General features: G+C 44.6%; 1 protein-coding gene across 1 annotated transcript in view; it reads left to right on the top strand.

Annotated features, from left to right (window-relative positions):
- The window catches only part of MCFD2 (multiple coagulation factor deficiency 2, ER cargo receptor complex subunit), a 35,776-nt gene that overhangs the window by 22,978 nt on the left and 523 nt on the right, over positions 1–12,275 (top strand). Inside the window, exon 3 of the mRNA XM_040351570.1 lies at positions 4,424–4,583. Coding sequence (XP_040207504.1) covers positions 4,424–4,583 — 160 coding nt within the window. The remainder of the gene's footprint in view (positions 1–4,423; positions 4,584–12,275) is intronic.

The raw sequence follows: 12,275 nt of genomic DNA, 5'->3' as shown, positions 1-12,275 counted from the left end.
CGGCGAGAAAAAGCCGACATAGAAGCGACGGGGATCCGACTTGGATTCCCGCCAATTCTAGACGCCGTGTTTGGTATGAATCATGAGGGGGAACTCCACGCCAAATTTTAAATAAAAAAACGGCAGGTTCCCCTCTAGGAGCATACCAGGCCCCCCAAATTCAATTACCAGGCCCTTCAGGTCTGGTATGGATATTAAGGGGAACCCCGCCATCAATTTAAAAAAAAAATGATGTGGGGTTCCCCCCAAATATCCATTCCAGACCCTTCAGGTCTGGTGTGGATTTTAAGGGGAACTCCACCCAATTTTTTTTTTTTAAATGGCATGGAGTTCCCCCAAAAATCCACACCAGACCCTTATCCGAGCACGTTAACCTGGCTGGCCGTAGAAAAGAGGGGGGACAGAGTGCGCCCCCCCCCCTCTCCTGAACCGTACCAGGCCACATGCCCTCAACATGGGGAGGATGTCCCCATGTTGATGGGGACAAGGGCCTCCTCCCCACAACCCTTGACCGGTGGTTGTGGGGGTCTGCGGGCTGGGGGCCTATCAGAATCTGGAAGATCCCTTTAACAAAGGGGACCCCCAGATCTGACCCCCCCCCCCATGTGAACACACACAGCTCCTGGTTCTCGCTCTGTAACGAGCGATCGGGGGTGCCCGGCGATGATCGCACGCGCCGGGCACGCGCGTCCCTAGTGGCTGAAATGCGAAATCACGTTCTATTACTTGATTTCGCGCAGCTGAGCCGACCTGCCGCTGTAAAGCTGTGGCGGCTGGTCGGCAAGTGGTTAAAGAGTAGTACCTACAGACATGGGTTAGTGTCCCTGATTCTGGCTGGTGTCTCAAGCAAATGTTGGGGACCTATGGATATATTTTATGGGGGGGGGGGGGGGGGTTGGGACTTTGTGTACTATTGCGAAAGTAGTTCATAGCCTTGTTCCTGGAAGCGGTGTTCATACATACATATATATACACAGTACAGACCAAAAGTTTGGACACACCTTCTCATTCAAAGAGTTTTCTTTATTTTCAGGACTATGAAAAATTGTAGATTCACACTGAAGGCATCAAAACTATGAAGTAACACATGTGGAATTATACATAACAAAAAAGTGTGAAACAACTGAAAATATATTTCATATTCTAGGTTCTTCAAAGTAGCCACCTTTTGCAGCAGACACATCTCTAGAACTGTTAGGCCTCGTACACAGGACCGGACATGTCCGCTGAAACTGGTCCGCGGACCAGTTTCAGAGGACAGATCCGATCGTGTGTACAGGCTAGCGGACAGATTTCCAGCGGTCAAACGTTTCTTAGCATGCTAAGAAACTTGTCCGCTGGAGAGCTGTTTGTGGGACATGTCCGCTGGTTAGTACGTCTAACCAGCGGACCGAAATCCTGCACATGCGTCAAATTGATTTGACGCATGCGTGGAGGCATTGAACTCGCGCGATAGAGAACGTCGGTGTCGTCTATGTCACCGCGTTCTCTGTCCGCTGGGATTTCGGTTTGATGGTGTGTACAGCCATCAGACCGAAATCTCCGAGCGGACATGTCCGATGAAAACGGACTGTGTGAATCAGGCCTTCATGGTAGAATATCTGCTAGGAAACCACTGCTAAAGAAAGGCAACAAGCAGAAGAGACTTGTTTGGGATAAAGAACACAAGGGATGGACATTAGACCAGTGGAAATTTGTGCTTTGGTCTGATGAGTCCAAACTTGAGATCTTTGGTTCCAACCCCCGTGTCTTTGTGCGACGCAGAAAAGGTGAACGGATGGACTCTACATGCCTGGTTCCCACCGTGAAGCATGGAGGAGGAGGTGTGATGGTGCTTTGCTGGTGACACTGTTGGGGATTTATTCAAAATTGAAGGCATACTGAACCAGCATGGCTACCACAGCATCTTGCAGCGGCATGCTATTCCATCCGGTTTGCGTTTAGTTGGACCATCATTTATTTTTCAACAGGACAAGGACCCCAAACACACCTCCAGGTGGGGGAAGGGCTATTTGACCAAGAAGGAGAGTGATGGGGTGCTGCGCCAGGTGACTACCTCTTGAAGCTCATCAAGAGAATGCCAAGAGTGTGCCAAGCCGTAATCAATGCAAAAGGTGGCTACTTTGAAGAACCTAGAATATGAAATATATTTTCAGTTGTTTCACACTTTTTTGTTATGTATAATTCCACATGTGTTCATTCATAGTTTTGATGCCTTCAGTGTGAATCTACAATTTTCATAGTCATGAAAATAAAGAAAACTCTTTGAATGAGAAGGTGTGTCCAAACTTTTGGTCTGTACTGTATATGTGTGTGTGTATATAAATATATATACATACATACATACACGTGCGCGCGTGTGTGTATAGATAGATAGATAACTGGTGGGGAGGCTCTAAGCCTGTATAAGTAGGAGAGCGAAGCGCCAAGTGTAGAATTTGTTTTGGCATTTTGCTAAACCTCTGTGTCTCAGTACTACTTGTACTGGAGAAAGGGATTAAATCTCCTGAAAACCGAACTGTTAGTGCAAATAGAAAAAATATATCCTGTAATATTTATAACTTGGTACTTTAAAGGATAAGTTCCCCTTTGTAAAAAAAAAAAAGAATAAATGCACTTATTGCAGGCAAAAAAGAAAAGTGCATTTTATTATTTTTCTTTACATTTTTGTTTTTGTTTTAGTAGGAGCCTGGAAAGCATTGCACCCGCGATCAGCAGTTACAGAATGACAGAAACCATCAATTAGCTACCTAGAGTGCTCAACAGTGCTCTGATGGTTCATTGAGAACTACAAGCTGACAGCCCCAAAGACTGTTGGTACTTGTAGTTCTCCCATTTACCCCTACGGGGTAAAATGACCGCACCAGCCAAGCAGACACTGGCTGGAAAAAGCGCCCAGAGGGGATTCAGTTCGCATGTGTAGCGCTATACAAGTCAGTCATTCATTCATTCACAGAAATGCGAAGTCCTGCATGGCCGCGTTTAAAAAAAAAAAAAAAAAAGATAGTGTCAGTGAGTGGGGGGAGAAGATTCCCGACTTGCTGTCACTAGAGGATTTGGATCAGGTAGTGGCTGTAGGAGCGCTAGCTTGGGCCTTAAAGGGGTTATAAAGGGAAAAAAAAAATTCCCAATAAGCATCCTTTACCTGCAGACATTCCTCTTTTCACTTCCTCATTGTTTGTTTTTGCGCAGAAGTCGCTCTATTTCTTCTCTGTTCTGTTCACTTCCTGCTTGTCTGATTTTACTGACCACCGTGACGGGAGGGTTTACTGCGGTGGTCAGTAACGTGCTCACCCCCTCCTGGGAACTACATCTGTGCGGCAGGACGCTCTCTACGTGTTAGAGACTTCAAGGAGGTGTGACTTACTGGGCGTGCCGCAATGCATACTGGGAAATGTAGTTCTTACATGAACGAGCGCCGCAAACCAGGAAGTGAATGAGAGAACAGAAACTAGAACGCTGGAGGTGATATAGATGAAGGAATATAATAGGTATTTACTCGTTTTTTAACAGAATCATTACACTGTTCTGTCTGTCTACCTTGCAAACATTAATTTTAGGCAACATTTTTTTTTTCCTTTACAACTCCTTTAATTGCCAGCAGGGTGTCAATAGACATCCTCCCATGCATGAGCTGCCTTTATGCCCTCTGTGATCAGAGTCAATGAGACTTAGCTGATCACAGATCCTGGCCCCTTCCCACGTGATCAGCTGTCAACCAATGACGGCTGATGACGTGATGTAAACAGAAGTTCGGTAATCCGTTTTTTTTGTTTTGTTTTTTTCTCGTGCTGACAAAAAAAAAGATGATCACCGGCTTCTGACAGAGGGACATTGGTCCCGAACAGGGAGAGGCACTGCTGCTATGCAGTGCCACCTACAGGTGCATACCAGTTCCCATCAGTGCAGCCTCATCAGCGCACATTAATAAATGAGAAATATTACCTGTTTTACTATGAAACTGTTTTTTTTTTTGGGAGCGAGCATGTGCGAAACCACTGCACAAAGCAGGTAAGTATTTTTTTTTTCATTTTTTTTTCATTTTTTTTTATAAAAAAAAAAAACTTTTACAATCACTTTTAATTCCCACAGAGGAGCAGATCAGTTATCTCTCACTAATTTGTAGCGGTATCCATATACCTTTTGGCCATATAGTGTATTTGATATCCTTTCACCCTTAAAAAAACCTTGCCCGTTATATTTTCTGGCAAATTGCAAATTTTCTCTTTGATCTTCTTCCTAAAACCTAAGAATTAAAAACAAATATCCAAATCTGTTACCAAATTAAAGCTCTATCTGTCCTTTAAAGCTGCTCAGCGCTTTAACATAGAATACAAAATCTAAAGGATAAAAGTCCAAAAAAAAGCTATGGCACTTGAGAGAAGAAGAGAGACTGAGACCAATATGATTTTTTTGTCCTCAGCCACATTATGGAGCATTTAGAAGGAGTTGTAAAGAAGCCGGAGTCGGAGATGTCCCCGCAGGAGCTGCAGCTTCATTACTTCAAGATGCACGATTATGATGGCAACAGTTTATTGGATGGCCTGGAGCTGGCAACCGCGATCTCCCATGTCCACAAATCGGTCAGTATATAGAAATGGCTGTCTTATATTCGACACACAATGTGGCTCATGTGAAGTCTGTGAGGTTCATTTACTGAAGGCGAGTGGACTGTGCAGTTTCACTCTGCAAGGGCATTTGCTGCAAATCTTATGAAATGAGGGAAACCTCTCCTGACTTTCATCATCCAATCATGTGCAAGCAAAAATGCTGTTTTTTGTTTGTTTTTTTCCCTTGCATAATGTAATTGGGTATTCTTTGCAAAGTGAAGCTTCACCTTATTTACTAAGATCTGGAGCAACTACACTTGTAAAGTTAATTATCACTACTGAACAAATAAAGATATAATAATGTACCATCGTCCCATCAATTCGAGAAACAAGAGGCAGCAAATTTGGACTTTCATGGTACGGTAAAGACTCACATACGCAAATGTATAAAAAATATAAATTTATTAGGACAAAACCTGATAATAAAATAGCCCTTTAAGGAGAAAATACAATACACATAAGTAGGGCTGTTACTGATTAAAATTTTCGTGTTCAATTAATCAATTTTTTTTTTTTTAATCGACTCATCGACTGATTTTGATTAATTATAACACACATACAGTTTTCGGATCACCACCATATATAATCCCCCACTGTAATATCCACAGACATCTCCCCCACTGTAATATCCACAGACATCTCCCCCACTGTAATATCCACAGACATCTCCCCCCACTGTAATATCCACAGACATCTTCCCCACTGTAATATCCACAGACATCTCCCCACTGTATAGGAAGATTAGTGCTTGCTTTGGACTTACGGTAAAGACTCACATACGCAAATGTAAAAAAAATATAAATTTATTAGGACAAAACCTGATAATAAAATAGCCCTTTAACCACTTGCCGACCTCCTCATGTAAATATATGTCAGCAGAATGGCACGGACAGGCACATGCACGTACCCGTACGTCCTCTGCTTGACGTGGGTCGGGGGTCCGATCGGGACCCCCCCTGGTACATGCGGAGGTCGGTAAGCCTCGGGGAGCGATCCGGGACGACGGCGCGGCTATTCATTTATAGCCGCTCCGTCGCGATCGCTTCCCGGAGCTGAAGAACGGGGAGAGCCGTATGTAAACACGGCTTCCCCGTGCTTCACTATGGCGGCGCATCGATCGAGTGATCCCTTTTATTAGGGAGACTCGATCGATGATGTCAGTCCTACAGCCACACCCCCCCTACAGTTGTAAACACACACAAAGTGAACACTAAATGTTACAGCGCCCCCTGTGTTTAACTCCCAAACTGCAACTGTCATTTTCACAATAAAGAATGCAATTTAAATGCATTGTTTGCTGTGAAAATGACAATGGTCCCAAAAATGTGTCAAAATTGTCCGAAGTGTCCGCCATAATGTCACAGTCACGAAAAAAATCGCTGATCGCCGCCATTAGTAGTAAAAAAAAAATTAAAAAAAAAAATGCAATAAAACTATCCCCTATTTTGTAAACGCTATAAATTTTGCGCAAACCAACCGATAAACGATTATTGCGATTTTTTTTTTTTTTTTTTTTTTTTTTTTACCAAAAATAGGTAGAAGAATACGTATCGGCCTAAACTGAGGAAAAAAAATGTTTTATATATGTTTTTGGGGGATATTTATTATAGCAAAAAGTAAAAAATATTGAATTTTTTCAAAATTGTCGCTCTATTTTTGTTTATAGCACAAAAAATAAAAACCGCAGAGGTGATCAAATACCACCAAAAGAAAGCTCTATTTGTGGGGAAAAAAAGGACGTCAATTTTGTTTGGGAGCCACGTCGCACGACCGCGCAATTGTCTGTTAAAGCGACGCAGTCCCGAACTGTAAAAACACCTTCGGTCTTTAGGCAGCATATTGGTCCGGGGCTTAAGTGGTTAAGGAGAAAGTACAATAGACATAAGTAGTTTCATGTTCAATTAATCGTTTTTTTTTTTTTAATCGACTCATCGACTAATTTTGATTAATTATAACACACATACATTTTTCGGATCACCACCATATATAATCCCCCACTGTAATATCCACAGACCTCTCCCCCCCCCCCCGATGTAATATCCACAGACATCTCCCCCCCCCCCCGATGTAATATCCACAGACATCTCCCCCCCCCCCCCCGATGTACTATCCACAGACATCCCCCCCGATGTAATATCCACAGACCTCTCCCCAACTGTAATATCCACAGACATCTCCCCCCCCATGTAATATCCACAGACATCTCCCCCCCCCCCCCCGATGTAATATCCACAGACATCTCCCCCACTGTAATATCCACAGACATCCCCCCCCCCCCCCGATGTAATATCCACAGACATCTTCCCCCCCCCCCCCGATGTAATATCCACAGACCTCCCCCCCCCCCCCAACTGTAATATCCACAGACCTCTCCCCCCCCCCCCCCCCCCGATGTACTATCCACAGACATCCCCCCCGATGTAATATCCACAGACCTCTCCCCAACTGTAATATCCACAGACATCTCCCCCCCCCCCCCCGATGTACTATCCACAGACATCTCCCCCACTGTAATATCCACAGACATCTCCCCCCCGATGTAATATCCACAGACATCTCCCCCCCCCCCCGATGTAATATCCACAGACATCTCCCCCACTGTAATATCCACAGACATCTCCCCCCCCCCCCGATGTAATATCCACAGACATTTCCCCCCCCCCCCGATGTACTATCCACAGACATCTCCCCCACTGTAATATCCACAGACATCTCCCCCCCGATGTAATATCCACAGACATCTCCCCCCCCCCCCCCGATGTAATATCCACAGACATCTCCCCCCCCCCCCCGATGTAATATCCACAGACATCTTCCCCCCCCCGATGTAATATCCACAGACATCTCCCCCCCCCCCGATGTAATATCCACAGACATCTCCCCCCCCACTGTAATATCCACAGACATCTCCCCCCCCCCCCAGACTGTAATATCCACAGACATCTCCCCCACTTCCACACACCCCCCAACTGTAATATCCACAGACATCTCCCCCCCCCCCCGATGTAATATCCACAGACATCTCCCCCCCAACTGTAATATGGTCAACATCTCCCCACTGTATAGGAAGATTAGTGCTTGCTTAGTCTTACCAGAGAAACTCACCTAACACGAGAGTTGAGGCCGGGTGATGACGAAGGCACGGCCTTTCCTATGGCCGAGGCAGCAGCGGAGCTCCGCGGATCACATGGTGTGCCGATCCGCATATGGTGACCCGTTCGGATCATTTACGATCCGTTGCACCACTAGTACCGATCAAAAGAATTTTGATCGATCAAAAAAATTAACGATTAATCGAGGAATTAATCTTTAATTTCCACAGCCCTACACATAGGCTTAGATCTCTGAAAAGGAACTGAAAGACTAAACGTGTATCCATCCGTGAAGGGGGGGAATCAGATCATCATTCCTTGTCATTTCCACCTCTACATGTTTCACGGTGGCACCGCTTCTTCAGGAGTGTACTTTTTATGTGTAGATATCTCTATAGAGAACAAACGTATATATGAGCAAACTTCAAAACAGTAATGTCGAGTATATACAATAATAGTTTCACTTGTGAAGTGCACAGTCAATTTAACTTTAATAATAATCCTGTAAATTATATATTTTTATTATTATTATTATAATACAGGATGTGTATAGTGCCAACAGTTTGCACCACACTTTACAATATAAAGTGAGACAGTACAGTTACAATACAATTCAATGCAAGAGGGTTAAGAGGGCCCTGCTTCTGAGAGCTTACAATCTAATACAAAGGGTAAAGTGGTACAACGGGTAATAACTGAGAGGCATGAGATGATGGGGAACGTAAAAGTTCAAATTTTTTCGATAGTTGGGCTAGACTTCCCTGAAGAGATGAGTTTTCAAGGATCGTTGACGGTGGGCGAGGGTCTGGAGAAGTCCTGGAGATGAGCATGGGAGGAAACAAGGAAGATACAGAGCAGGAGATCTTGGGAGGAGGATAGAGAATGGTTTGGGTGATATTTGGAGACAAGATTGATGATGTAGCTCAGGACCATAGGCGTGCGCACAGGGTGTGCCAGGTGTGCCTGGGTACACCCTATTCACCCGATGTGCATTAGCATTATCCAGGGACAGCACCAGGTGGGTGGTTGGGGATGCCAGTGGCCAGTGTAAATGCCCCCATTATATTAAAGGCTAGGTTCAACAGTAGGAGCATGTTGCACCAGTATTTAGAGTGTAACGTAATATGCTCCCACCACCACAGCTTCCTTTCTGTGACAGTGGGCAGCATTCATTTGTGCTTGAGATTTGGGGTGCACACCCTAATGCAATAGGCTGCACACACCTATGCTCAGGACAGAGTTGTAAATGGCTTTGTATGTTGTTGGCATTTAGAATTTTTATTGGGCCATTGGAAGCCAGTGGAGGGATTGGCAGAGAGGGGTAGCGGGAACTGAGCGCTTGGTAAGGTGTAAGAGTCTGGCAGCTTCATTCATGGTAGACTGAGGTGGGGTATAGCCTATGTAGAGGTAGGCCTATGAGATATGAAGAAGTCTAAGGACACCACACTCCCATGAGTAGTGATAGTAAGAGAACAGTGAAACTGCCTCAGCCTTGGCCCCTCTCTGGCCATTGCCGCTGATGTGTTTTTCCCAGCCCCGGGGTGAAACATGTCAGAGGACGTGACCAGAGAGAGGAGGAGGCCTTTTTAACTGTTCCTTTACTATCCTGACTGATGCCCCTTAGATTTCTTCATACTATTGCTATTCCGAATGTGTATCCAGCACCTGTTAGAGTTGAGGATCATCGGGGCAATTTGCGGCACTCCAAGTTTTGTTTATACAGGCCCTATGAGATGGTAGGTGACGTAGTCAATGCGAGAGATGACAAGGAAATGAATGAGTAGTTTGGTGGTTTCATTGGTTAACCGGTTAGGGACCGCCGCACGACTATTTACGTTGGCAGAATGGTACGGCTGGGCACATGGACGTACAGGTACGTCCCCTTAAAGATGCCCAGCCGTGGGTCGCGAGCATGCCGGAGGCGTTCATGTCCTCCATGACCGCGGGACCCGATCGCCGCTGGTGTCCCGCGATCGGGTCACAGAGAGGAAGAACGGGGAGAGGTGAGTGTAAACCAACCTTCCCCGTTCTTCCTAGTGTGGCTGTCAGTGATCGTCTGTTCCCTGTGTTAGGGAACGACGATCAGTGACGTCACGCACAGCCACGCCCCCCCACAGTAAGAACACTCCCTTAGTACACACTTAACCCCTACAGCGCCCCCTCCTGGTTAACCCGGTCAATGCCAGTGTAATTTTCACTGTAATCGGTGCATTTTTATAGCACTTTTCGCTGTGAAAATGACAATGGTCCCAAAAATGTGTCAAAAGTGTCTGATGTGTCCGCCATAATGTCGAAGTCATGAAAAAAATCGCTGATCACCGCCATTAGTCGAAAAAAAAAAATATTAATAAAAATGCCATAAATCTATCCCCTATTTTGTAAACGCTATAAATTTTGCGCAAACCAATCAATAAACGTTCATTGCATTTTTTTTTTTTTTTACCAAAATATGTAGAATACGTATCGACCTAAACTGAAGAGATTTTTTTTATATATATATATATATTAGTACAGACCAAAAGTTTGGACACCTTCTCATTCAAAGAGTTTTCTTTATTTTCATGACTATGAAAATTGTAGATTCACACTGAAGGCATCAAAACTATGAATTAAAGCGGGAGTTCACCCATAAATGTTTTTTTACCCAAGATTGATGCTCATCTAGTCTAGGGGAATCGGCTAGTTGTTTTAAAATCCGAGCATTACTTACCGTTGTAGAGGGCGATCTTCTCCGCCGCTTCCGGGTATGGGTCTCCGGGAGCGGGCGTTCCTTCTTGATTGACAGTCTTCCGAAAGGCTTCCGGCGGTCGCATCCATCACGTCACGAGTAGCCGAAAGAAGCCGAACGTCGGTGCGGCTCTATACTGCGCCTGCGCACCGACGTTCGGCTACTTTCGGAAAATCGTGACGCGATGGATGCGACCGTCGGAAGCCTTTTCGGAAGCCTGTCGGAAGACTGTCAATCAAGAAGGAACGCCCATACCCGGAAGCGGCGGAGTAGATCGCTCTCTAAAAAGGTAAGTACTGCTTCGATTTTAAAACAACTAGCCGATTCCCCTAGACTAAATGAGCATCCATCTAAGGGTAAAAATAGCAATTTACCGGTGAACCTCCGCTTTAACACACGTGGAATTATACATAACAAAAAAGTGTGAAACAACTGAAAATATATTTCATATTCTAGGTTCTTCAAAGTAGCCACCTTTTGCAGCAGACACATCTCTAGAACTGGTAAGAGGAGACTGTGTGAATCAGGCCTTCATGGTAGAATATCTGCTAGGAAACCACTGCTAAAGAAAGGCAACAAGCAGAAGAGACTTGTTTGGGGTAAATAACACAAGGGATGGACATTAGACCAGTGGAAATCTGTGCTTTGGTCTGATGAGTCCAAACTTGAGATCTTTGGTTCCAACCCCCGTGTCTTTGTGCGACGCAGAAAAGGTGAACGGATGGACTCTACATGCCTGGTTCCCACCGTGAAGCATGGAGGAGGAGGTGTGATGGTGTGGGGGTGCTTTGCTGGTGACACTGTTGGGGATTTATTCAAAATTGAAGGCATACTGAACCAGCATGGCTACCACAGCATCTTGCAGCGGCATGCTATTCCATCCGGTTTGCGTTTAGTTGGACCATCATTTATTTTTCAACAGAACAATGACCCCAAACACAACTCCAGGCTGTGTAAGGGCTATTTGACCAAGAAGGAGAGTGATGGGGTGCTGCGCCAGGTGACTACCTCTTGAAGCTCATCAAGAGAATGCCAAGAGTGTGCCAAGCCGTAATCAATGCAAAAGGTGGCTGCTTTGAAGAACCTAGAATATGAAATCTATTTTCAGTTGTTTCACACTTTTTTGTTATGTATAATTCCACATGTGTTCATTCATAGTTTTGATGCCTTCAGTGTGAATCTACAATTTTCATAGTCATGAAAATAAAGAAAACTCTTTGAATGAGAAGGTTTGTCCAAACTTTTGGTCTGTACTGTATATTTTTTGGGGGGATATTTATTATAGCAAAAAGTAAAAAATAATATAGATTTTTTTTTTTAAATTGTCGCTCTATTTTTGTTTATAGCCCAAAAAATAAAAACCGCAGAGGTGATCAAATACCACCAAAAGAAAGCTCTATTTGTGGGAAAAAAGGACGTAAATTTAGTTTGGGAGCCACGTCGCACGACCGCGCAATTGTCAGTTAAAGCGCCGCAGTGCCGAATCGCAAAAAGTGGCCCGGTCTTTGAGCAGCAAAATTGTCTGGTGCTTAAGTGGTTAATAGTGGAATTTTACTGTTGTATATTAGAGGTAATAATGGGCTGTTAACTTAAATAAAAAGCGCAATTTGGCATGTGTGCAAAACGAAAAACTAAAGTTGGATGTGGCAGTGAATGGGGTGAGTGAGTGAAAAATTTATATAGCGCTACACATGCGAACTGAATCGCCTCTGGGCGCTTATTTGAGCACTTCTCCCTAGAGCTCAGAAGAGGTGGGTTTTGATCTTTCTCCTAAAGGCCAAGTGGTTCTCCTCCAACCGAATGGAGGTTGGTAAAGTGTTCCAAAGTCGAGGGCCCAGGACAGCG

This window comes from Rana temporaria, chromosome 4 (assembly GCF_905171775.1).
Source record: "Rana temporaria chromosome 4, aRanTem1.1, whole genome shotgun sequence".
Taxonomy (NCBI): Eukaryota; Metazoa; Chordata; class Amphibia; order Anura; family Ranidae; genus Rana; species Rana temporaria.
The sequence above is the reverse complement of the archived record's forward strand: the minus strand, read 5'-3'. Positions and strand labels throughout refer to the sequence as shown.